The sequence below is a fragment of the Taurulus bubalis genome, assembly GCF_910589615.1.
Source record: "Taurulus bubalis genome assembly, chromosome: 3".
Lineage (NCBI taxonomy): Eukaryota > Metazoa > Chordata > Actinopteri > Perciformes > Cottidae > Taurulus > Taurulus bubalis.
In genome coordinates, this window is record NC_136591.1 from 17,021,520 (window position 1) to 17,048,740 (window position 27,221).

Sequence of the window (27,221 nt, forward strand, 5' to 3'; positions counted from 1 at the left end):
CAGTATAACTAACATAACTAACCACATTCGACCCACGGAACTGCGCCACCCTGCGCGCTCATGTCACGTGACATATAGGGTTCTGTCTGCCAGCCTCCTGCCATCCTCCTGCAGTGATCCCTTCTGTCACAATGAGTGGACCCAAGAAAAGAAAAGTCGACAGTGAGTGCAGAGTCTTTAATGAGTGGACTGCTAAGTATTTTTTCACCGAAGTACGATCAAAGGCAGTATGTCTTATTTGCCAAGAAACCATTGCAGTATTCAAAGAATGCAATATTAGCCGCCACTTTTCCGCCAAGCATGCTAACTATGCTAGCCAACAGTCAACGACAGAACGGGCGGCTACTGCTAAGAAGTTGGCAGCCAATTTAAAGAGTCAGCAAAATATTTTTTTTTATTTAACCAGCGAGTTGAACAAAAAAGCTGAGTCATTTACGTTATATTCTCACACCGCCCCCTGCCGGCCTCGCCGTCGTCCAGTGTAGAGTCACGGGTCTCCCACCACCCAGCACCCCCTGTGGCGGACCACAGGCTCCCCACCTTCCCTTTGGCTCCAATAATCTGTTTTACCAGATACTCTCATGTGGTCTGCATTTGGGTCCGCAACATTGTCCTCCCGTGACAGGTTCACACAAACACTCTCCATCCATCTGATACTGGCCCGGCCCGTCTGTCAAATTTCTTTATTCAATGTGGCCCCTGAGCCCAAAAGTTTGCCCACCCCTGTTCTAGCTTCTTCTCCTTCTTTCGTATGCTGCCCAACTGACCAATCACAGCGCATGTTAATGGGCATGCTGGGCCACTGACCAATCACACGTCCACGCCAATTCGCACAGGCGCTGCACGTCAAAGAATACATCCAGCTTGTCAAAATATATATCTGATTTGTTGAATTCCATGATAATCAACCACAGCGTCCACTCCCCGTGTACTTTAATCTGCAAAGGCCTGCTTAAACTGCTTTGCTGACATAGAGACACCGGAGAAAAAAAATCTGATTGGATGAAAGCTTCTCCTTCAAACCAGCTAAAGTGCTGCATGCTGAAGGCTGAACAGAGAAGGACAGGAGCTGTGCAACGAGAAAAAAAGCTGATTGGGAAAAAATATTAAAATACATGTAGTGTATTTGTGAAAAACAATTAAATTATAAAATAGCTATAACTTTGTGATTCTGTTTAGGCCAGCAGAGAAGGCTGAGCAGGCCCTGACGGCCCACCACTGGATTTATAAGCCTCTGTTGCATGAAGGGGACATTTGTAAATGTGACGAAGCCAACCATAAGTCTCTCTTTTTTGGTGTGAGTGATCATGGTGAGTGATCATGGTGAGTGATCATGGTGTGAGTGATCATGTGTTGAACTAACAAGCATCCTTAAGTGTGTATGTGTGGGAATGAGTGGTTCTTAACCAAAAGCTGTGTTCGTCGAAGGAGAGTGGTAGAAATAGGACAGATCCTTAAAGAATTAGGGACGAGGCCTAATAAGGAGTGTATTATATAAATACTACATAAATATAGCCAGTAATTTGTGTTTCAGTCTCCAGCTGATAGCAGCGAGTGAGTTAAGGTAAACGTGATAATTGAGCAAGTACATTATAAGTAATAAGCAATTTTATGAGTGGTGACTGTGGGATTTGTGTGTGTGACCTTTTTTTTTGCGCAGCCCAGATACGGCACTGTGAGGTGCCAAGGGGGGTTATGATGTCATACGTTCAAATATAAATAGTATAAGTAATCTTATGACTGACATATCATTCAAAGGACTACGCCAAGATTAAGTGACTCATAAAATAACTAACACATTTTAAAAAAAAGGGAAAAAACTACTCACAAAATAGAACGTGCGACGGTCGGTTCAAATGAGGGTGTGGACTCTGAGTTGGATGAGTGCCAGCCACAAAGGCACAGTGATGAAATAAATTTGGCATAAAAATAAATAAAATAAGTACGTTTCAGGCTGTGCATGATAGACCAAAGGTCAGTGGCCACGAAAAGCAGAGGGATGAATTAACAGGAAACAGACAGTTGGAGCATTTGGATAAAGAAATTGCGGAAACAAATGGAAGCCCCTTGACAAAGTCGGGCCGTGAGCCCAGATGGGAGGAAAAAGGACACTCCTTCCCTACCGGTGCGAGGAGAGTACTTCAGAATCAGAATCAGAAACCGTTTATGTTTACACAAACGAGGAATTTTGCTAGGCGGAAAGTGCATACATTAGACATGAAACGTTAGACGAGACAAACAACAATCAACAGTCAACGACAACAACAGTGCAATGATATTTAAATCAAGTATAAGATAAAGTGCTCAGACAAACAGATAACGTTAATGCAAGTGTATGTTAAAGTGACGTGTGTTTAAGTTAAAGTGTATGTTAAGTGGCATGAGTGTTTAAATATGAAGTGTGCAGGGGTTGTGACCGGTAAGAAGAAGGAAAAGAAAGAAAAATTGTCCGAAAAATAGTCTGAAAAATAGTCCCAGGTCAGCCCTTCCCGTGTGCAAGGCATATGCATGTTTTCTGTGTCCCCATCCAGTGGCCGACCTGAGGAACTACACCACCAACCTGCTCGAGCCACACAGGCTGCAACTGTCGCTGCTGAGGAAACAATGGAGTCTGCAATGCAACAGGGAACGCAGTTTATGTGGAACAAATCGGCAATGTGCCAATGCCATTCAGGAGAGAATCTACCATGCAAGGTAGATACCATGCCATCAGATTATCAACCATCCATACACCGTAGGCGCAGCTACGGGAGCAATTTAGGGTTAAGTGTCTTGCTCAAGGACACAAAGAGAGAGAGAAATGCTGACAATCTTAATGATTTCTAAATACAGGCTGGTGCTAATCGCCTAAACTTCTGAAACAAGGTTTTTGTGGCCCGGAATGTAGGCAGCTCGGATGATGAATTGGTGTCGGGCCGAGACTAGGGTGAGTCTGCATATGAACTGCATGATGTCGAGGCAGCGTGACCGTCCTCTGTTGATTATATCTACCGCTGCGCTGTTGTCAGAGTATATGGTTATGGTCTTTTTTGACCATTCATGCCCCCAAAGGACAGCTGCTATCACGATGGGATCCGTTTCGAAGATTGCGGAGGAGGGGGTCAGGGATGCAAACCATGGGCGGCCATGGGGCTGAGAACCACTTTTTGCCATAAAGGCCGCCGAAGCCGGTAGAGGGCGCTGCATCGGTGAAGAGCTGGATGTCTTCTGGTTTGGTGACGTGATCATCATAGAAAAAAGAGATGCCGTTCCAGGAGGATAGGAACTGTTGCCATAATTTGAGCTCGGTTTTGCAGAATTTGTTGAGTGTGACCCAAGCGTGGAGATTTGACATACTTATAAATGATACTTATGACGTGCCTGTCGCTTCACCTGTGCTTCATGGCTACCGTCTACTCCCTGGACAACTAGCTGGCTGGCCGGTGGTCTCTCGCTGGCCGACGGCTGTCGACGAGCCAACCGGCTCCCTCCTGGACACTCCTGTCCGTGCTCCTTGCTGCTGCTCTGGGCTGGCATGGTTCTGCAGTACTCCACTCGCGGCTCCTCCAGCTCAACAGATTCTTTGCTCTACCATGTCTTCAATCGGGCGGGCCCTCAAGGCCCACCTCTCCAAACTCGCCTTCACCTGCTAGCCCCTGTTCCTTACCCTCCACTACAGGACTCATTCTGCACAGCTTCTCCAGTTTTCTTTTGTGCCGGGGATGTTCTGTTTGTTTGCTCTATTGTCTTTCTTTTTTTGTTTTGTTTTGTTCTGTTTATCTCTGTCCCATGTAAAGCGTCTTTGAGTATTTTGAAAAGCGCTATATAAAATTAATGTATTATTATTATTATTATTATTATTATTATTATTATTATTATTATTATTATTATTATTATCATTATAGTTACGGTGGCCTAGCTGTGAAAGCAGTTGACGTTTGGTGCATTGCGGGGCCAGAAGGAAGTTTGCGAGTAGGGAGATGCGATTGATTTTCTCGGTAGGTAGGGATGCTTGGAACAGGACTGAGGCTAAGGTGATGCCGAGGAATTCTAAGGACGTGGTTGGACCTGTGGTTTTCTCGGCTGAAAGAGGTACTCCGGTTCTTGGAACGTGGAGGTCAGGGTGTGGGCGCCGAGTGCTGGAGGGGAGGAGGATGGTGTGACTGTGAGGAAATCGTCCAGGAGGTGGACGACGTACGGGAGTTTGTGCACGTTAGTTAGGACCCAGCAGAGTGCTTCTGTTTAACAGTCAAAGATTTTTGGGCCGTTCCGGCACCCAAAGGTCAGGCGCACAGCAAAATAATATTTGCCCTTCCAAGAACGCCGAAAAGGTGCCAGAAGTCGGGGTGGATGAGCATTACCTTAAAGGCGTTGGTGGTCCGCTTTGGACAGCCAAGCCGTGTGGCCTGCGAGGCGGATGAGGGATATGGTGTGGCTAATGGTTGCGTACTGCATAGAGTAGTCCGGGCTGGGGGTTAGGCTGTTAATGCTTGGTGTGGCGGAGCCGCGGGGAGATGAGAAGTCTATTGTTAAGTCTCTTTTTCCCAGAGTATTTCCTGGTGGCTATGCCAATTGGGCTTATCCTGAAGGTGGGGAAGGGCGGACTGGTGAGTGGGCCGATCATGAATGCGTTTTTGACTTCTTTTGGCCAGGAGTTCGTTAACTATGTCGGGCTCGGAGCTGGCGCATTGGAGGTTTTTGCATGTGAAGGGGGACTCGGGCTTCGCCTGTACGCCTGGGTGGAAGCCATGTGCAAAGCAATGTGCGAGGCGGAAGCTAACGCTTGAATATTAATTGGTGTACTGAGGTACTTACGGAGGTTTTGCTGAACTGAATTGTGGGGGCAGGCTGGTCTGTTGTGTGCCCCGCCGCAAAAGGAGCAGGTGTGGAGGAAACGGCAGGTGGAGGCACCGCAGCCCAAGTCATTGAAATTATTGCAGACGATCCTCCCTCCCTGGTAGAAGACGCGTCTGCCTCTCCTGTTGACAAAGTGGTGTCGACGAAATGGTGTCGCTCCGGGCGGCCAACAGAAGTGCGAACAGTGTCGCTTTCCTGTCGGACTGACGGAAGGGGATGTTGCCCTGGGTGAGTGCGTTCTTCAGTTGGTAGATCGTCCAGCTGCTGGCCGGGTGGGGCCTGGCGCGGTGTCTCGGAGAAGAGTCCAGGTCGCTTCGGCCGTGGCTCTGGCGGGTGGATCTCGACCCGGTGGGCGTGTGCCGGAGCGAGGATCTCAGTCCAGGGCTGATCGCTGGTGTGGGTCTGCGGAGTTGTCCGCGGATCTCAAGCTGGAGTCGCGGGGAACATGGACGGTGGATCGCGGCCGATGGCGCTGAGTCGGTGGAATCTCCTGAGTTTTGGGACGGAACTGTTGGGTTAAAAACAGGTCGTCGTCCGAGAGGTTGACCGATAGTTCTAGTTCCATTGCAGTATCGGTGGTTGCTGTTGTCGATTTGTATCTTTGGGTGGCTCATGTAGAGACTGAGTCAGGGCGAAAGTGCCGGGTTGATTGCGTTTAAGTACCCTGGTGCGAGGGAGACGAGCGTGGTCCAAGTTTCTGAACTACGATTAATAGAAACATCATTAAATGGCTAGGCGGTATCACCACGAAAATCCTTCATTTGATGACAATTATAAAATACTTCGTATTACAATTTCTTTGAAAATGTGTGTTTTGATGGCCATTGAGGCAATGGAGCAGTGAAATAATTAAATAAGATTTCCTCATGTTTTTTAGGATTAAAATGTATCAGAATAATTTATAAACAAGCAGAATGTAGAGAGAAGTTTAGAGGAAGTAAGCTGAAGAGATTTGAGAAACACGTCCTTTAGAGACATGATGAATGTTATATAGACTACTTGTTTATTTATTTTCTAGTCTCCTGACCACTCAAAGCTCACTTTCTGTCATCATTCAATCATATGCCAGATATGTATTGTAAAATAATATACATAAGAAAAAAGGAAACACAATATCCCAATATAAACATCTCTCAATAGGCCATATTTTAGTTCCAGAAGGCCCATTCAGGAATATTGTTAGTGATTTAATTAAATATAATTGGACCAGCGAATAAGAAGCAATACGTTTTAGAAGTGATTGATATGTGTAGCAGATGGGTGGAAGCCTGCCCAGCAGCCAAAGCTGAGGCGATGACTGTAGCTAAGTTTCTAACTAATATTATATCTAATATTTTTAAGTACTTTGTCTGTTTGAAACTTCTTTTGTTGGACATAATTTGATCAATCAATAAGGGTAGGAATCACAAGAGGTATCACGATACTTAAGTCACGATACGATAGTATTACGATATTACAATATGTTGAGTATTGCAATTTATTACCGTTTTAACTGCAAATTGTCCCCAAAGGAAACCTTTGCCAACATATTTTATTGAATAAAATAAAGTTTATCTCACTTCAATCATGTTTATCGCAGCACAGGAGTGTGATTTAAATGCCATCCAGTGGATTGGAAAAACAATCGATTTTATTATTCTAGGACCAAAAAGATAATGATACTGTAGGTTTATAATAATTTACTATGCCTAAAATGCCTGTAATTAAGGAATGTCTATGTGTAAAATACGATACTTAAGAAGGGATATAAACAATAAGGAGAAGTGAGCCTTATGCAATTGTGTAGTCGTATCATGGGGGAAGGTCACATTTACATTACACTGATCTATAATATCAAATGTGCTCTGCCGCATTCCCTAATGAGTAGGACAATGCAAACTAACTGCACTACACGTCTAAAACCGTATGAGATACTGGCATGACGGCTTATGCTTGCACGGTACCTGAGAGGACCTCATAAAGGTTCCCCGGGTGGAGCTAGTAACCAAAGAATACAAAGCTATGTCCAGTGTTTAACGTATATCCATGAAGCACGATTTTCAGAGGAGAGGCACGCTGGTCCAGAGCCGCAGAAAACGAGGCGAGTGGGTTTACCTGAAAACCTAAGGGAAGCCCAACACTCCAATGATGGACACGCCCCCCTGAGAAGATCACCCGGCCGGCGACCGACCGGCGGCAATGCAAACTCAAATTTATCTGTGTATCTGATCTGCAAATAAATGGATGTGAACTAAACTGCAACTCCGTCTCTGTCGTGTTCTGAGTCCAGGGGATTTTTAGGGTTCTCTGAGGATGTTCGTGGACTCTCAAGTCAAGACGGTTACCAATGGAGTTGCTGTCACTTGGACATCACATCAGCGTAAAAGACATTAATTTAACCACTTCAAACTCTAGCTCAGTTTGGTTAAGCTCAGTTTGGTTGAACTCTAACTGAGTTTGGTTAAACTCTAGCTCAGTTTGGTTAAGCTCAGTTTGGTTGAACTCTAACTCAGTTTGGTTAAACTCTAGCTCAGTTTGGTTGAACTCTAACTCAGTTTGGTTAAACTCTAGCTCAGTTTGGTTAAGCTCAGTTTGGTTGAACTATAACTCAGTTTGCTTAAACTCTAGCTCAGTTTGGTTGAACTATAACTCAGTTTGCTTTAACTCTAGCTCAGTTTGGTTGAACTATAACTCAGTTTGCTTAAACTCTAGCTCAGTTTGGTTAAACTCTAGCTCAGTTTGGTTAAACTCTAGCTCAGTTTGGTTAAACGCTAGCTCAGTTTGGTTAAGCTCAGTAAATGTTTCTCATAGTGCAGCAGAGTTCTGCTTCTTCTTCAACCTGCATTCACTGAACTCTGATTAGATTAGATCTCAGATCAAATGAATCGTCGTCGGTTCAGCGAAAATCACAAGGTCACGAGACTTGGCCTTTCAAAAATAAAACCATAGACATGCAGGCATTGTATTGAATCAGTAGAATTGAAGTCACAACGGAGGAAAAAGGGAACAAGGACATTAATTCAATCAAGAACACTGAACTTACTTTCTATCTGTTCTCTTACTGTGGTTCTTTATTCCAATAACGTACATCTTAATGAGGTTAATGCTTCCTGTTGGTACTCACTGTGTATCTCCTGTAGTCTGGTCTGTGAGCCCGGGCTGCATCCCAGTACTGCGAGTACATCTCTCTGCTATTAAACTGTCGTAATAAACTGTTTATTAACTATCTTTACTAAACTATCTTTAATTAACTATCTGTAATAAACTCTGATTATTTGCTCAAATCTCTGAGTGACTTTCCTTCATTTGAGAGGATTCAGTCTCTGAGTCTCTGCTTTGAATACAGCTGAGAGAGAGAGAGAGAGAGAGAGAGAGAGAGAGAGAGAGAGAGAGAGAGAGAGATAGAGAGAGTGTGTGTGTGTGTGTGTGTGTGTGTGTGTGTGTGTGTGTGTGTGTGTGTGTGTCAGGACTGGAGGAGGAGGACGATGTCGTTGGAGCGTGAACGTTCAGACTGCAGGAAGCTGAAGTGAAGATCCGTTGTGGCGCTGTCAGGTCACATGATCAGTGAGTATTGATGTGTACATTTACTCAAGTACTGAAGTACAACTAGAAGTATTCTCCTCTACGACGTCTCTGTGGTGAAAAATAATTTTACTCATTCATCTGATAGCTGTCGTTTCTCTAAAGTGAATTGTTATATAATTATTATATCATAGGATGTTTCAGGATGGCACTCATAAACACACATGAAACATTATGAACTCTACTTATAGTGTTGGGATGTGCCACGAGACCCAGTGGTAAAGGGGAACCGGTTCTAAATGATTAAAACCCGTTAGTATAGATGAGATCTGAGTCACCGGACCTTTATTGCTCCCGGACTGAGACGTCCATGTCTCAAACCTCCTCTTTCTGTCTCTCTGCATCTCTGTCTCTTTGTCTCTCTGCCTCTTTGTCTCTTTTTCTCTGTGTCTCTTTGTCTCTGTGTCTTTCTGTATCTCTGTCTCTCTGTCTCTCTGTCTCTCAGGTCTATAGTTAGGGCTGGTTCAGGTTTATAGTTAGGACTGGTTCAGGTCTATAGTTAGGGCTGGTTCAGGTTAATAGTTAGGACTGGTTCAGGTCTATAGTTAGGGCTGGTTCAGGTCTATAGTTAGGGCTGGTTCAGGTCTATAGTTAGGACTGGTTCAGAGCTATAGTTAGGACCAGTTCAGATCTATAGTTAGGACTGTTTCAGGTAATAAACTGGAGCAAATACAAAATGCAGTTTTTAAATTATTTTATTTAGGAGAAAAGCTCTCCAGACATGTGAAGAAGTTATTACCCCCGAACCCAATAAGTGCTAATGAGTCTTTAACATTGCTGTGGAGGAACACACACAGACAGACACACACCCACATCCACACAGACCCACACACACACACCACTGAGCTGCTCTAGATATGATTTGTATTTGTGAAGAAATTAATAAATGAACAAAGTAAATAAAACGCTCAAATAAACTTGACAACCAATTAAAAAACAAAAAGGCACAAAAATACAGAAATTAATAATAAATCATGAATTAATTCGTCATAATTTGTGGGTTAAATTGTGGGTGATTGCTTTGTTTGCATATTGAAGCAACAATATCAGAACCGGTCACATGTTAATCTTTTATTGATTATGAGGCCGTGTTTGTAAAGGAAGAACCAACATGATGACATCATAATCTCTGGTGCATTATGAGCTTATTCATCACATCACAACACAGATCCTTATGATTATTATCAGAGCAGCTGAGACAAAAGCATCCGTTATTAAATATGAAATATGAACGTTGACCTCCTGAGAAGAAACTGAGTCTGGATCTTTCTCACGTTCCACATTCTGTATTGAACCTCATCTTTGGTGTCAGTCGGTTCTCCGTGGTTCTCCTGGTACCTGATCGGTCCCATCAAAGTGGATCTGTTCAGCGTCGACGAGTTGGGATGTAAAGTGTTTGAGTCTTTGGCTTTAGAGGGTTAGGGTAGGGAAGGGGGTCCAGGTCCGGGCGGGGAAACTAAGTGAAGTCAGTTACTCCTTGTTTTGTGGTGAGTTCACTGACAGTAGGAATCCACAGCTTCGATTGAGACCGTCTCTGCTGTAACTGCAATATATATATATATATCATATAATAATATCATATCATGTCAGACTGTCCTCTGAAGGTCACTTCACTGAAAGATGTTCTCATATTGTTTTAGATATATATATCTACAAAGAGACATTTTGTCTCTTTAGTTTTCAAAGCAAAGGATCTGGAAATGTTCTTCATAATAACTTAAATGATCATAATCTCAGCTGTAGAATCATATTCATATTCTATATTCCTATGGAAGTGAAGGTGATATTTTTAATTGTTTATGACATCAACGTCTCATCTTTCAGCTCCGGCTCTGGAACTTTTCTCTCAGATGTTTCACGAGACTCTGCTGCCCGGCTTCTGTCTTCGGTCCACCGGTCTGATCCGGTCCTCCGTCCGCCGCTGCGGTATCGGGCTCCCGAGGCCTCGCCGGCTCAGCTCTGGTCCTTACGTCCTCCCTCTGCTTGCACTCGTCGGACCCCTGGTAGACCCGGTATCGGTCAATGACGGCCATGACGGAGAGCTTCTCCCTGCTGGTGGGCGAGCGGATCTGGATGAGGCCGTCGTCTCCTTCTGCAGCCTGCGACTCCGGAAGACTCTCCACCACGAGGCTCTTGTGTTCCTTGTCACCCGGCAGCGGTGCCTCGGGCGCGACGTAGCACCCGTCGTAGACCTGGTCCTGGAGCTCCTGCATCTCCCTCCTCGTGGCGCCGCTCAGCCGCGGGTCCAGGGAGTTGGCTCTGTGCAGGCGCTTCCTGTGCTCCTCCGAGCCGCCATGAGGCCCGCACGGAGGAGCCTCGGCAGAGGCCCCGGTGGCGAGGGAGCAGCTGGAGCGCCACCTCCGGCCGCCGTCCAGCATCTGCTCCGGGATGGAGAGGCTCCGGCCAACGGGGCTCCTCTGGGGGGCCGAGTATCTGGAGCGGAGCTCTTGGACGTCGGGCCAGCTGAAGCCCTCGGCGGGAGGGGGGATGCCGAGGGGGCTCAGAGGATTGCAGGAGCGAGCTTGACCCGGGTCCACGGCCGCCGAGCTGCAGGAGAGACTGGGGGTCTGGATCTGGTCCAAGGGGATCAGCGGTAGAGACTTAGCCTGGTTATGAGAAACCAGCAGCGGAGTCAGGTTGGGTTTACCTGCAGAGCACAAAACATCAGGGACGTAAATATTAACTCAATTCTTCTTCATTGAGTCTTATTTTCTCTGTTTGAGCCTCTGACTGCTGGCAGTTCTGGACCCGCTGGTTCTGGACCTGCTGGTTTTAGACCCGCTGATCTATCTATCTATCTATCTATCTATCTATCTATCTATCTATCTATCTATCTATCTATCTATCTATCCATCCATCCATCCATCCATCCATCCATCCATCCAACTAACCGACAGACCAGAATAATCCTTAGAGGTCAGTTAGATTTCAACATGTTGGTTTCTATTTCACTCACTCTTCCTTGTTTTTAATCAGATATAAAAACATCGTTGTAATAAACTCCTTCATTAATTTGTAGTTTCCTCAAATCCAAAGATTTGGACAACTTTAAATTGGTCATATTCTCGAAATCGACGTTCTTTAAATACTTAATTGCTGCTCATTTAAATCAGTATTTAAGTGAGTGCAGTACCTGGACCCTTCTTCTCCTCCACCACACAGGGTAAGGTCATCCTGCCCATCAGGACCATCGGTTTGGTGGTTTTGATCCGCTGGCTGTACTGGCGGGCCAGATGGAGGACTTTGCTCTTGGCCTTGTCTCCGTTGTCCAGCTGATTAGAGTCCTCGGTGGCTGGTTCCCCCTCTGGCTTCAGCCGGGCGATCCGAGGAACCGGAGCCCCGAGGCCGGCGGCCTCGTCCCCGAACACCTTCAGGCTTCCTGTCCGACTCACGCCGGAGGATTTGAGCTTGAGGGGCGAAGGACTCGGGGATCCCTCGGTGGTGCTGACGTCAGGCGCCCCTCTCTGGTTTGAGGTCTTCGTCATGTCAGAGATACCGGTGTCGGTTGGGCTGGAGCTCCTCAGAGCTTCTCGGGGTCGACGGCACCCTCCGTCGTCACCGTGAAATCGATCGATCTCTCGCTCCATCGTCTGCCAGATCTTGATCATTTCAGAGGAAGGCCTGAACTCTTCGTCCTCAGACGGATTGTCCTGCAAGCTTTGAGATCTGAACCAATGGCTGTCTTCTGAATCTTCTGGATCCGTGGTTCTCTGATCAGACCTAAAAGAGTCCAAGGAGTCCCTCGAGACCATGTGACCCTGGGGGCCTGAGGGTAGAGCTGGGCTTGACGCGGTGAACGTGGTTGAGGTGGAAGGATTCGTTTGGACAGCGTCGTCCCTCGGGGTGCTGTTGAGTCGGCTGACGGAGCTCCTGACCAGCCCAGTCGGGATGTATGTCAGACTCTCTCGGCGATGGAGGCTGAAGGTGGAGTCCTGGTTCTCCGCATTCTCGTAGTAGCTCCTGATTTTGCCGATGAGCAGCTGGTCCTGCTTGGACAAGGTGGAGTCCCGCCTCCGCCAAATGCCTCGGTCGGCGTCGAAGAGGCTGTCATCTCGAGGAGACAGCAGGGTCAAATCCGTACTGCCGAAAGTCTCTGCAAGGTCAGAACAGATACTGTTGAGTCTCGACATCTTGTCGCCGGGTTCGGCGCTGGGGCTAAGGCAGTTGCCGGTTCTGCTGGGTAGCCGCGGCGACGCACAGCCGAGGGATCGGGCCTCATCCCGGGCCCGGCTGCCTCGCTTGATGCTGCTGGTGAAGTGCTGAGCGATGGCGCTGGCTTTGTCCAGGACGGACGACGGAAGGATGCTGGCCGCCGTCACTGGCGTCGCCTTCACGTCCTCCTCGTCCTCCTCGTCCTCGGAGGACTCCCCGGTACTCAGGGTTTTTGAGTCTGAATCCGGTGCGGCAGAGGACGGTTGCTCCATGGATTCTGGATGCTCCTCCGACATTGGCGGAGACGCTGGGATGCCGGGACAAGGAACAGACAAGCTGTCCGGACCGGAGGGTTCTGGTTCAGGATTTTCTGTTGATTCGGACTCTGAGGTCTTCTCCTGAGGCTGCTCGTCTGTGGAGGGCTACAGAGGAGGAAAGTCCAAGACAGGATAAATGGTTAGAACTGGAAGGTTTGTCGGTCCAAACTAAGAACTGACCTCTCACACAGGATGTAATGTCACTCTCCAGGATGTTGTCACAAGAACAACAATAATGCTGCATTCACACCAAATATTACGAGATTACAAAAAAAATCGATGCAATGACGCGATTGGATGCAAAATCCCACCAGTCGGCGTATTCACTTGAGTTAAAATATACAAAAAACGATGTGATCGGAATACTTCCTAATAAATAAAGAGAGAGCTTCCAGTTTCCAGGGCAACTGCTTTGTGGTGATCATTAGACGTTATCTGGGACGTTGCTAGCTTCGCTGCTTTTGGTTTGTTAAATTCTCTCTTTGTATTTAACTTGGAGACCTGATATGATTCTGTTAATAATAATACTAATAATAATAATAACAATAATAATAATAATCAGGATTAAATGCTTTATTTGGCTTTTATTCTGCTTCATCAAACGAGAGAACTCAACTGGAACACATGCTGCGCTGCTAGACGCTAACGCTGCTAGACGCTAACGCTGCTAGACGCTACGCTGCTAGATGCTACACTGCTCGATGCTAACATTGCTAGATGCTCACACTGCTAGATGCTCACACTGCTAGATGCTAAGCTGTTAGAGGCTATGCTAGCTGCAGCGTTGTAACTGTCAGGACTGTGTGGTATCGAACCAGCAAGTTGTCCGCTGTACTCTTGTTTACCTGCTCATGCGTCCATTCGGTTCCACCCGGCTCGTCTTCTTCAGGAAGCCGGCCGCCAGAGGAGACTCCGCCCCCTTCGCCGGAAGAGACTCCGCCTCCGCCTGAAGAGACTCCGCCTACGCCTGCCTCCTTGAACAAACACAAGGCGTCACAAGTGTTTCATCACAAACAAACAAACATAGAGTCACAGAGACTTCCTCTTGGATCAATTTTATTTAAAATTTGGATTTAAAAGATATTTTGTTTTTATTATTATTTTGTCATCAGGAGGACTTTGTCAAGAAGACGTCCTCCTCTTCAGCACCAGAGAAGAAGACGTCCTCCTCTTCACCACCAGATGGCGCTGCAAGTACTTATAAACCCTTCTGACGCTCGTTGTTTCTCTGGAGAACAAATATTGTTTTGAACTTAAAGTTGGAAAAGTTTTAAATGTGTTTTTTATGCTGTTTATTATTAAATGATGAATAAAAGCTGATCTGAGGATGAAGGTTTCTGATCAGCTGGTGTTAGTTGACCACACGTGATGAAAGTCAGCTGACTTTAGAGAGTTAAGGAGCGAGGATGGAGGAAACAGGAAGGAGACGGTCACCATCTGGGCCCAGAAGGAGACGGCAGCCAGCACAGAGCTGGTGAAGTCCTCTCCCTCTTCCTGCTCCACTTCATCGCCGGAGATCAGACGCTCCAGTGAGTCCTTCCTGCTGCCAAGCTCCTCCTCTTCCTCCTGGTCTTCCTCACACTCGCCCAGTGAGAGAGAGCCCCTCCCCCTCTGGAACAACCCCCCACCCACTGTCTTAGTGCTTAGTGAGGAGGAGGAGGAGGAGGAGGAGGAGGAGGAGGAGGAAGATGTAGAGGACTAGAAGGAGGAGGGAGAGGAGGAGGAGGAAGAGCAGGAAGAAGGAGGAGTAGGAGGACTACAAGGAGGAGGAAGAAGAGGAAGAGGAGGAGGAGGAAGAGAAGGAAGAATAGGAGGAAGAAGAGGAGGAGTATTAAAGACATCAGTTCATGTTTCTTACCTTCAGGACGACTGTGTGATCAACAGGAGAATCAGCAGCAGAAGAAAAGCAGACGTGATGATTAAACATATTATATTATCATCATCATTATTATTGTTTTTGTTATTGATGATCTCATCAGCAGTATTAGTGTCAGTGAAGTTGTCATGGTATATCATTTAAGGTGGTATATCATTTAAGTTCGGTTTATTTACCTTTGCTGCTCTTCAGGATTTCTTTGATCGGCTCTGAAGAAGAAGAAGAAGAAGAAGAAGAAGAAGAAGAAGAAGAAGAAAGAGACACGTGACATGTGTTGATGGAAGAAACAGGAAGTAAACAGGACATAAACAGGAAGTAGTTTACGTTGTTTGTATTTACCGGACTGTCTTAGTCCCTGATGACCGTCTGGTGGAAACTCGTCAGACTGACAGGACGAAGCTTTCTTCAGCCGATACCTGGGGGGGTCTACAGGGGAGGAGGTTCAGGTTCAGAGATACGGTCCATGTAGACTAACACTATGTAGACTAACACTACGTAGACTAACGGTATGTAGACAACACTATGTAGACTAACATCATGTAGACCAGGGGTGGGCAATTCATTTTGTTGTGGAGGGCCGAACCAATAATTAATTAAATTAACTCAAAAGTGAATGTTTTTTTTTTTAAGATACCTTTAAATCTTACCTTAAATATGTACGTTAAAGACCAGCAATTGATTAACTTTATACAAAAGCAATAAGTGCTTTTGATATTTTTCCAGTTCAGTTCAGTTTTTCTTACTCAGTGAGAAAAGTCCAGTCTATGTTGAGCTTGAACAAGTGTAGTGAGAGAGGATCTGGATCTGTTGAACTTCATCACTAGAATGTTTGTTCTCATGTGTAGGTAGATCCAAAGAGAACCAACATCTCCTGAGCACGCCTCCTCATGTGAGGAAAGTTCTCCTCTTTGAGAGAATAATACAAATCCAGAAGTGATACTGACTTATAGTGCTCTGCCAAAGTGTATCAGACCGCAGGTCTGATCAGCGGCGGCTTTGCGCGATTCATTTTCAATCTGGATGCGGAGCGAGTCTCCTCTCTCTCATGGCGTAGGGGCTCGCGGCAGCACCCGCTGCTCGTTGAGCACAGAAACTGCATAACAATACGTGCTTTCACGTCAGTCTGCAAGTCTACAAGTTGGCAACACTGCGGCCCAATCCCAATCTCCACCCTTACGGACTCACGGACTTTGAGGTCCTTGAGGGTTTAGGGGTGTCCGATTGTCACATCGTCGAGCGCTTAAGGGCTCTCTGGCAGACATTTTGAGCCCTTTATGAACCCTTTCCGTAAATCAGCATTAGATGCCGACTTTGCCTAAGGGAATTGCCCACAGTTCATAGCAATCTGACGTTAAACACGCAGTTCCCAATGGAAGCATGAAGACGTAAAATAGGTTAATAAAGAGGCACGTGGGCATTCAGCCCGATAAAATACATTTACACTACAACATTACAGATTAAAGATGGAACATAAAAACACATGAGATCAGAGGAATGCAAGCAGAAATTATATTTATAATATTTATTTACATTCATCAAACATTTTGTTTTGACAAAACACGCGCACATACATAAATCGCCTTCAAAGTAAAAGTAGTGCCGTTGTATTGCATTTATGGCGTGCATCTTATTTATTTATTTTTCATTTTTGATACACCTCACGCGGGCCAGACTGAGAGCTCGCGGGCCACACCCGGCCTGCGGGCCGCAAAATGGCTGTAAAATGCCCTGGATTTTTACTCTTCTCTCAAAGAGGAGAACTTTCCTCACATGAGGAGGCCAGCTCAGAAGATGTTGGTTCTATTTGGATCTACCTACACATGAGAACAAACATTCTCAGTGATGAAGTTTAACAAATCCAGATCCAGATCCTCTCTCACTGATACCTGTCAGCTTTCCTTCACATATACCTCAGACTTCAATACACTTGTTCAAGCCCAACACTGACTTTTCTCACTGAGTAAGACTGAGTAAGACTGAGTAAACTGAACTGAACTGGAAAACATCAAAAGCACGTATTGCTTTTGCATAAAGTTAATCAACTGGTCTTTAACATATATATTTAAGGTAAGGTTTAAAGATATCTTTAGAAAAAAAATATATATATATATATATATATATTGTTCCATGTTATATATACATGTTATATATATATAACATGTATTCATATCAGTAGCAGCTCAAACCATATAGTTTACAGTTTTTTTATAAAGTAATAACATTAATATTGAGTCCTCTGATTGTAAGACGGGCATGCTAACCATTGAGCCACAGTCACAATTGATTGGAGCACTGACATTATTAAAGATATTGCCCAACTGCGAGGGAATTTTGCAGAGGAGAGCCCAGGCAGGTAAACAGTGGGCTGATGTCTGGATTTTTGGTCTTTATGTTTCTAGTTTATTGTAGAAAGACCTTAAAATAGGGTTTATCATCCAAAAACCTTCACCAATGATTTAAACATAGAGAAATATTGTCATTATGTATACGTTATTATGCTGTGGTTTTACTGGTCCGGCCCACTTAGGATAAAAATGGGCAGTATGTGGCCCCTTAACTAAAGTGAGTTTGACACCCCTGATGTAGACTAACACCATGACAGAAAATGACAGTAAAATCAAATATATTGATTCTATTTTTATTTGATATTAAATCAAACATTTGTACACTTTTGAATAAAAACATTAAACATTAACTTACATATTGAATCCATTTCCAAGATGGCCTCTTTAGCCTGAAACACACAAGACAACAATCATTTCTACCTTTGATGCTCCTGATACTGGTGTGTATACTGGTGTTAGTGGTGTCTGACCTTCTGAGGGATGATGGCCTGGTGGTTCTCCAGAATGATGCGTTTGATGTGATGAGCCCACAGCTTCTTCTCCTCCACCGTCTTCGCCTGGAAACATGAAAACATGAAAACATTCAGCTTTGGATTTCAGTTTCCAGAAACACTGAAGGATTGATTATACATATCAAAATATATATATATTTACATATGCACACATACACAGAGCAGGTGAACAGGTGAGTGAGTAAGCAGGTGAGTGGGTGAACAGAATCACTGTAACTCCGCTTCCTGTCTCTGACCACTTCTTTACCTCTTATGCTGCGTTCACACCAAACGCGGTGCGAATTTGACGCGGGATTAGATTACATGCAAAGTCAATGGATGGGTTTGCGAAAAAGTAAATTTTACGCCAGGACGCATTCGACGGGGGGCGAACAGAGCATTTGACGCAGAGATAAGCCAGATGCAGTTCCCGGGAGGAGTCGGTGAAATTCACCGAGCTGTGTGCGTTTACGGATGGTGTTAGTTAGTTAGTCCTGTGAAGTTTTTGGGACTTCCACAACAAGTATAACGCAGTAGTATTATGCTGTGTTCACACCAAAACAGTTGCGAAATATTCGCGCGTCCAGATTACATGTTAAGTCAATGCACAGACGCGTTAGGTTGCGAAAAAGTGGATTTTTCGCCGGGCGTCGCGATAGAGGCGAAACGGCGTTGCGAAAATTGGCAAATCCGCTTTTCCGCTTTTCCGCCGGCGTTGAAATATTTCAACTCCAGCGAATAATTCGCCCGACGCGAAGTTGCGAAAGCCAATCAGCGTTGAGAAGCTCCGCCCGGCATCACCGCCGTTACTGAATGAAACTGCTGGTCCGCTGAAGGAGCGCTGGAAGCGGCTCGTCCTGGAGGAGTCGGAGCTGTGTGCGACTACGGATAATATTATGAACCCAGACGGGCGGTTGATGTTCCGACATGTGTGAGACTTCCTCAACAAGTATAAAGCAGAACTAGAGGTTATTTCTATGCTGAATGGCGGAAAAAGTAAATGCTTTCACAAACAGGGAGATAGAAGCTCCGCCCGGCATCACCGCCATCCTGCCGTTACTGAATGAAACTGCTGCTGGTCCGCTGAAGGAGCGCTGGAAGCGGCTTCATTCAGACACTCGTCCTGGAGGAGTCGGAGCTGTGTGTGACTACGGATAATGTTATGAACCCAGACACGGGGGTGGTTGATGTTCCGACGTGTGTGGGACTTCCTCAACAAGTATAAAGCAGAACTAGTGGTTATTTACCTGGTGGATGAAGGAAATAGTAAATGTTTTCACATACACAGAGATAAGCCCCGCCCCTTTCCCCAGCGATGGTTGCGAAAAAATGGATTAACCACGTAGAGCGAATTTTTCACCTGCGGCGCGATATAGGCGAAGTGGCGTTGCGAAAATTCCCAACTGTTTTGGTGTGAACACGGCATTAGTAGGAAGTATTTCTTCTAAGGTCAATAGCGGAAATGATAGCTCATTTCATGGAGATAAGCAACGGAGATAAACCACGCCTCCTTTCAACACACTTTTATTATCGAGCGAGTAAACTTACGCGGTAAAGGGGGCGTGGCTTATCTCCGTGGCTTATGGTGTGAACGCAGCATTACTCTCTCCCACTCTGGAACTGACAAACAAACCACATCAACAGACTCTACACCTGTCCGTCGCAACATTCTCTCCCTCATTCCCTCCCTCTCTCTCTCTCCTTCTCTCCCTCCCTCCCTATGTCCCTCCCTCCTCTCTTGATTCTCTCTGTCCTCTCTCAAGTCCTCTCCAGCTCCGTGGCTGTCTGACTCGTTGCGTGCCGAAAGAGCCACTATGGAGCATTGGAAAGGAAATGGTGAAAATCCAAACATGCCGACGACTTGCTCGCCTATCACTCTCTTCTCTCCTCCTTCTCTGCCTCAATCTATAAAGCCAAAAGCCTGTTCTACCAAACCAAAATAGTAGTGAAAAAAGTGCAGATAGTGCAGATGGAAGATTCTGATTAATTAAATCATCAGGGTGACGGCCAGTGGAAAGAAGCTGTTCCTGTGTCTGGTGGTTTTGGCATACAGAGCTCTGTAGCGCCTACCACAGGGTAGCAGTTGGAACAGCTTGTGTCCAGGGTGTGAGGGGTCTGCAGTGATCTTTCCAGCAGGCTTCCTGACTCTGGAGGTGTACAAGTCCAGGATGGAGGGCAGGCTGGAATCAATAGTTCTCTCTGCAGACCTGACGATATGCTGTAGTCTGACTCTGTCCTGTTTGGTGGCCAATCCAAACCACACAGTGATGGAAGAGCAGAGGACAGACTGGATGATGGCGGAGTAAAAAAGGATCAGCAGCTCCTGAGGCAGTCTGGACCCTCAGCAGTCTGGATTTAAGGCCGGCCACTCAACAGAGACTGCCCTCCTTTCGGTCTCTGAGCAACTTGTAGAGCAGCCTCTCTCTCTCTCCTCTGTCCTTATCCTTCTAGACCTTTCTGCTGCCTGAGTGAAACACCAGATCCTTATTTCCTCCCTCCAGGACCTGGGTATCTCAGGCTCTGCTCTATCCCTCTTCTCATCCTACCTCAACGACCACACCTGCCGGAGAGGATCTGTGTCTGAACCTTGTCCTCTCACTACTGGCATCCCTCAAGGCTCTGTCCTGGGTCCTCTCCTCTTCTCTCTGTATACCAACTCTCTCGGCTCTGTCATTCGCTCGCATGACTTTTCCTACCATAGCTATGCTGATGACACCCAACTGATTCTCTCGTTTCCCCAATTGTAAACACAGGTAGGGCTGCAACAACGAATCGATAAAATCGATAAAAATCGATTATCAAAAGTGTTGGCAACGAATTTCATTATCGATTCGTTGTGTCGCGCGATTATTACGCCGGGCAATAAGTCGCGGAGAAGAAAAAAAAGAGCGGAGCAGAGCAACTGGCCGGCCAGCGTTTCTGAGATTGGAGTGAGACACGAGAAAAGCTGAGGTTGTGATGTTCTCAAAAATAGAAGATCTTTGACAAGTCGAGTCTTGGCCAATCAGCGTCTTCATGTTCCTCAAACTTGTTTTTAATGGAAGCTAGGCAGCTTGCTATCGCGTTAGCTAACGTGTTTGGGTTGTGTATTGTCGTTAAAGTTCCGTTATGTTCCGTTACAGTTCAGTCTTGCTTGTAAAAAAACGTAACGTGATGAAACATGCCGTCACCCCCCGGTCTGGTTCAGTTCACGCTGTCACTCGTTAACGTTAAACCGGCTCACCGGCAGATCTGGCTGCAGGTTTTTTTTATTTTTTTACTCAAAGTAGAATGAAGCAAATCACGTAGTTGGGCTTAGCCTACAACGTGACGTCATGGTCATAAGAGACCCAGAATGAAAGAGTTTAAGGAAGAGGACGCTCTATATGGAGCAGTACAGCTTCCCTCTGTCCCAGTATTTCATACATATTGATAAAGCAGGGTATGTAAATGTAGCCTCTGGAGGGATCAATTACAGTGAAAAGGGCTCACATTTGGCAGATGTAAAGCATACATGTGTATGTTTTTAGTGTTAGTCCATTTTGTTGTTTTAATTAACAGCTCAGGGATGTTTCAGGAGCAACCTGTTTGTGTACTTTCTGAAGATGTTTCGCCCTGTCACTTCTGTTTTTGAATAAAGGGTTGGAAATGAGCGCTTTTTTGATCAAAACTGTTTTTTATCCGATTCATCGATTAATCGAACAAAATAATCAACCAATTAATCGATTATTAAAATAATCGTTAGTTGCAGCCCTAAACACAGGTAGCAGCACAAATGTCTGCCCATCTGACTGACATCTCTCAGTGGATGTCCTCACACCACCTGTAATTTAACCCTGACAAGACTGAACTACTTTTCTTGCAGGAAAAGGCTCTCCCACCCACGACCTGACTATCACCTTCAACAACTCAGACTGCCAGGAACCTCAGTGTGACAATTGACAGTCAACTCTCTATGACTGCCAACAATACCGCAACAACACATTCCTGTAGATCCATGCTACACAACATCCTGTAGGTCCATGCTACACAACATCCTGTAAGTCCATGCTACACAACATCCTGTAAATCCATGCTACACAACATCCTGTAGGTCCATGCTACACAACATCCTGGAGGTCCATGCTACACAACATCCTGTAGGTCCATGCTAAACAACATCCTGTAGGTCCATGCTACACAACATCAGGAGAATACATCCTCTTCTCACTTAAGGCGGCACAAGTTCTGGTCCAGGCTCTGGTCATCTCGCGCCTTCACTACTGTAACTCCCTCCTGGCAGGTCTACCTGCTAATGCGATCCAATCTCTGCAGCTCATCCAGAATGCAGCAGCTCTACTGGTCTTTAATCTAAACCCATACTACTCCGCTCCTCCGCGTCCTTCACTGGTTACCATGGCTGCAGCATCCGCTTCAAAACATTGGTACTTGTGTACCGTGCTGCGAACAGATCGGGTCGAGTCTACATCCAGGACATGGTCAAATCTTACACCGCAGCCTGTTCACTCTGCTCGGCTTCTGCCAATCGGCTTGTAGCTCCGTCACAGCGAGCTAAACACTCAACAAAGTATTTTTGTTTGTTTGCTGTCCTGGCTCCTCAATGGTGGAATGAGCTCCCCATTGACATCAGGACAGCAGAAAGTCTCTACATCTTTTGCGTGAACTAAAAACACATCTTTTCCGACTTTACCTTCAATAAAGAAAGTAGCACTTCAGTAGAACTTAAATGGTACTTACTGATATCACCTTTGTATTTTGGCTTTCTTGAAGAAATTGTACTTTCTTGATTCTTGTTGTTCTGAGTTTGTGCTCATGGTTGAATGCACTTATTTTAATTCACTTTGGATAAAAGCGTCAGCTAATTGAAATTTAACAGGTGAGCAGGTTAACAGATGAGCAGGTGTACAGGTGAGCAGGTGAACATGTGTAGATTGTCTCACCTGAACGGTGTGAGGTTGTTTGGGATGTTTGTAATGAGTCACACTGAAGCTCAGAGAGTCTTTGGCACTTTCAATCAGCATTAGAGTGGAGCACTGAAACCACGCAGAGAGATAAACAAACAAACAAACAAACAATACTGGTTTACTTCTGCAGAGTAACAACAACCGTCTTTGTGTTGATGAGTCAAACGCTACTGTGATTCATAGCTGTATCTGTATCCCGAGCAATAACAACATAATTATTGTTCTTCTTTATTTGCTGAATATATAATATACATAATCATCACATTCTGGTTGTTGGTAACCTGAAGGTTATAACCCTGCATTTTACTTTCTGGACGTAACAAATGAAAGGTTATGAGGTTATTAAATCATAACCATAAAAAAAGTAAGAGGGACCACTGCTTCCTCCTGGGAGGACCCAGGTGAGCAGCTGTCAACAGGTCGAGGTCCTCACAGAGATGTGCGTCTTATAGACATAATGCTCTCCGCGGCGTTTGGCGATGAGCAGCATGCGGTCGAACAGGAACAGCGTTCGCTCGTTTTTGGCTCGGTGGACTTTAAAGGTTCCCTCCAGAACCAGCTCTCCGTAGGTGGTGAGGTCCGGTCCTTTCCAGTTCAGCAGCAGAGACTGAACCTCCTGAAGGAAACACCGCTCCATGTAAAGTACAAGTACCGCAAACATGTACTACGTGAGCAGAGTACTACGTGAGCAGAGTACCATGACGAACCTGCAGTCGGACGGCATGCTCGTGCTTCCTCTTCATGTCGTTGATGTACCAGGCCACGCCCGTCATGGTGTAGATGGCCTCCTCCACCACCTCGTAGCCCGCCTCCTGAGGGTCAAAGTGCTTCGCTATCTCCTGCAGAAAACATCACCATCATCACCATCATCACACTGTGTGATCATAACAGCTGTGTTGATGTCATACTTGGAGCAGCAGGTGGTATTTGAGAATCCTCTGAACAGGTTTGAGCAGGTAAGAACCGAGAGGCAGCGAACGCTTCAACGACGCCTGACGCTCCCGAAAAAACTTAGCCAGAGATTTATTCCTCATGCACTCCGTCAAAGCTGCAACTGAACTGGAACAGGAGGCAAAATAATAAGGTGTGAGACAGGTAGAGGCAGGTGTGAGATGGGTAGAGACAGGTAGAGACAGGTGTGAACAGGTGTGAGATAAAGAGAGACAGGTGTGCACAGGTGTGAGACAGATGTGATCAGGTAGAGACACGTGTAAGACGGGTAGAGGCAGGTAGAACAGGTGTGAGACAGGCAGAGGCAGGTGTGAGACAGGTAGAGATTCGTAGAGCAGGTGTGAGACGGGTAGAGACAGGTGTGATCAGGTAGAACAGGTGTGAGACATGTGTGAACAGGTAGAGACAGGTGTGAGGCGGGTAGAGACAGGTGTGAACAGGTGTGAGATAGGGAGAGACAGGTGTGAACCGGTAGAGACCGATGTGAGACAGGTAGAGGCAGGTGTGAGACATGTACGTACTTTGGGTAGTTGGTGCAGTACTGGGTGTAGATCTCAAAGTACTCGCTCTGAAAGAACCAAACAGCAACTGTAAACTGTAATGTTTGTTAAACCCTTCCTCAGATCCTTCTGTTATTACTCCTCTTCCTCACCTTCAGGACGAAGCACCGGGCCACGGCCACGGGGTCGTGCTGACAGAGATCCAGAGCCTGAAGCAGCTCGCTGTGGACAGGAGACACCGTGACATCATAACTAATCAGTAAACATTAGATCATAACTAAGATCATTATTAAACATCAACAATTCAATTAAAGGAGTTAGCTAATGAAGATCATTGAGACTAAAGGAGTGATGAGGTCACCTGACCAGCAGGCGGAGCCGTCACATCACTCTGCTCTCTAGTTTAAACACAAAATGTTTGTGTTTTCTGTTGTGTTCAAGAACCTGTTCAATCTGCTTCAGTCATCAAGTATCACTTTCTTATTTAACGTAAACAGAAACATGATTGATCATGATTGATCGTTATTGATCATTATTGATTTGGATCAATCATTATTGATCATGATTGATCTTTATTGATTTTTGATTGATAATCACTGATCATTATTGATCATTACTGATCATTATCAGTCATGATTGATCATTACTGGTCGTTATTGGTCATGATTCATCATCATTGTGTCACCTGTTGAACTCGTAGATGTCCTCGATGTTTCCAAACAGAGAGCAGACCTGCTCAGGACGGATCGACAGTTCACACTGATCAATGATGTGGGCCAGGTAGTCCTGGGGGTGATCAGTTTGAGTATTACTCAATTACTAAAAATCACATTCACAATTTACAAATGAAAAGAAATTAAATCAGTTTGAAGACAAAGACCAGTCCTGTTTTTGTTAGTCCAGCAGGGGGCAGTGTTGAATCTGATCCCTTCCTGTTTGGATCAATACTCTTTATTACTCAACACAAGTCATCACATCTGAAGTTTGTCTCTGCATTTGGATTTAGGAACAGAAAAAGACGTAATTTTATGGTTTTATTATAATATTATTCGTACTTAATTAATTCAAGTCATTAATTGAATATTGGCTATTGATTATTAATTAATAATTAAATTAAATGTGTCCATGTCTCACTCTGTCCATACTCACTATGTCAATGTCTCACTCTGTCAATGTCTCACTTTGTCTGCAAGACAAGTGTCCATGTCTCACTCTGTCAATGTCTCACTCTGTCCATGTCTCACTCTGTCTGCAAGACAAGTGTCCATGTCTCACTCACATCATGTCTCACATCATCCTGCAGGTTCACTCTGGGTCCAGGTTTATCTGTGATCCTCCTGTTGCATAAGCAGCTAATCCAGAAGGTTTTAACCAGTTAATTATAGTCTCTAGTCGGATTAATGTAAAGGAGGCCTGTCCTCTGAGACACGGAGACTGTGTCCTCTGAGACCTTGTCTTCTGAGCCCCTGTCCTGTGAGACTCGGCGACTCTATCCTCTGAGACACTGAGACTGTGTCCTCTGAGTCCCTGTCCTCTGAGACTCTGTCCTCTGAGACCCTGTCCTCTGAGACCCTGTCCTCTGAGACCTTGTCTTCTGAGCCCCTGCCCTCTGAGACTCGGCGACTCTATCCTCTGAGACACTGAGACTCTGTTCTCTGTGACCCTGTCCTCTGAGTCCCTGTCCTCTGAGACCCTGTCCCCTGAGACCCTGTCCTCTGAGACCCTGTCCCATTTGAGAAACAGAGACCCTGTCCTCTGAGACTCTGTCCTCTAAGACCCTGTCCTCTGAGACCCTGCCCTCTGAGACACCGAGGCCCTGTCCTCTGAGACACCGAGGCCCTGTCCTGTGGTGGGGTTCTCCAGGGGGACTCACCTCTACGATCATGCGCAGGTCTCTGACGTAGGTCCTCTCCGTCTCGATGATCTCCATGAGGACCCGGTCTAGGTAGGTCAGCTGAGGGTTGGGCGCCATGCTCCTGCTGATGAGCCCTTTGTTGTTGTTGTTGTTGTTGTGTACGAAAGTCCGCCCCTTAATGTCTGGCTCCGGGCGTGGCCCAGCCCCCTTCTCGCCCTCTGCAGCGCCCCCTGCAGCGCCCCCTGCAGCGCCCCCTGCAGCGCCCCCTGCAGGCCTCAAGTCTAGGTCCAAGTTCTGGGTGGACAGCAACAGGGCGAGGTGATCGTCCCGGCAGGATCCAGAACCGGAGGACAGCGTGGAGATCAGGCTTGAGGGGCGGCGGTCCAAGGAGTCGGAGGGGGCGCACTCATTTCTGCTGATGGGAGGGGGGGGGCGGGGGGGGGGGCAGCAGAGTCAGTGAACTCTTTTATACCTGTTTTTCCACGAAAAAAGAGTGTGTTTTTAAAAACAGCTCCTTGCATCTCTCTGCAACCACATGGTCGATTAAATTAATTTAAATTGCTAAAACACCATAACTCTTGTGAGATAAAGGCTGTAGTTTTAAAACAGGTTTAATTATTTATGTAAACTCCCTAACTTGCTGTGGCGATTTTAAAGTTTCACTAAAACCTTTATAAGTAGCCCATACAATGTTGGATTGCTCATACTCATATCCTTACAACCGCCCTATCGTGGGCGATTCAAAATTCTCGCCTCATTAGTCCATTTACGGCAGCGTAGACCGCGTCATACGGCACATGCAGAAACAGCTGATAATTTTGATACTAGGGTCGACTAGATGAGACACTAGGCTCGTTCGAGATGAGCCAGTTCTGCGCAGAATCGATCAGCGGCGATCAGCGCGCAATGCATGCCGGTTAGATTTGTGTCCGACTTGGTTCCGACTCTGACGTCATGCACACGTGGTCAACGATAGTCTCACGAGATCAAGCCGGCCGTCGATTTCAGAGCCAGGCGCCGCAGTAGCTCTCCAGCAACTGCCCAGTGCATGATGGGAAACGCCTGGCTGTCGCCACATCAGAGAGCTGATTGGCTCTTAGATCTGGCAGCAAACACCACGTGTTGTAGAAAATTCGTATTTTATGTGTAGTTGTAATACTTAACGCTCGATTGTTGACTATTCGTCTCATGTTTGATCTAAAAACATATCTCGTGTGGTTGTTAATACAAAATCGTATTCATCCAACACACATCAAAACTAGTAGTAATGTATTTCACAGGCAGACATCAAAACAAAGAGAAAACAAATTAACAAAGGATGCAGCTACACACTCATTTCTACATAAATATATATTTACAAACACATGAATAAATCCAAACGTGATCTGTACACT

The 27,221-nt window shown here is 45.8% G+C and overlaps 2 protein-coding genes across 2 annotated transcripts in view; both read right to left on the minus strand.

Moving 5' to 3' along the window:
* The window catches only part of LOC306734324 (kinesin-like protein KIF26A), a gene marked incomplete at both ends in the record, with an annotated part of 56,785 nt that extends 48,786 nt beyond the window's left edge, over positions 1-7,999 (minus strand). The window contains one exon of the mRNA XM_079215681.1: positions 7,940-7,999. Within this exon, the coding sequence (XP_079071807.1) occupies positions 7,940-7,999 (60 nt within the window). The remainder of the gene's footprint in view (positions 1-7,939) is intronic.
* Positions 8,000-9,113: 1,114 nt separating this feature from the next.
* On the minus strand, positions 9,114-25,971 carry LOC306734325 (pleckstrin homology domain-containing family G member 3-like). The gene is made up of 17 exons (XM_079215682.1): positions 25,846-25,971; positions 24,658-24,758; positions 24,125-24,194; positions 23,994-24,040; positions 23,430-23,580; positions 23,229-23,360; positions 22,955-23,137; positions 22,498-22,590; positions 17,558-17,644; positions 17,443-17,476; positions 15,082-15,168; positions 14,919-14,951; positions 14,725-14,735; positions 14,301-14,477; positions 13,712-13,864; positions 11,531-12,971; positions 9,114-11,044 (listed from the first exon to the last, which is right to left on the minus strand). Exons 1-17 carry the CDS (start codon positions 25,942-25,944, stop codon positions 10,218-10,220), a joined length of 3,726 nt encoding a protein of 1,241 aa, XP_079071808.1. The 5' UTR covers positions 25,945-25,971; the 3' UTR covers positions 9,114-10,217.
* Between the last annotated feature and the right edge of the window lie 1,250 nt (positions 25,972-27,221).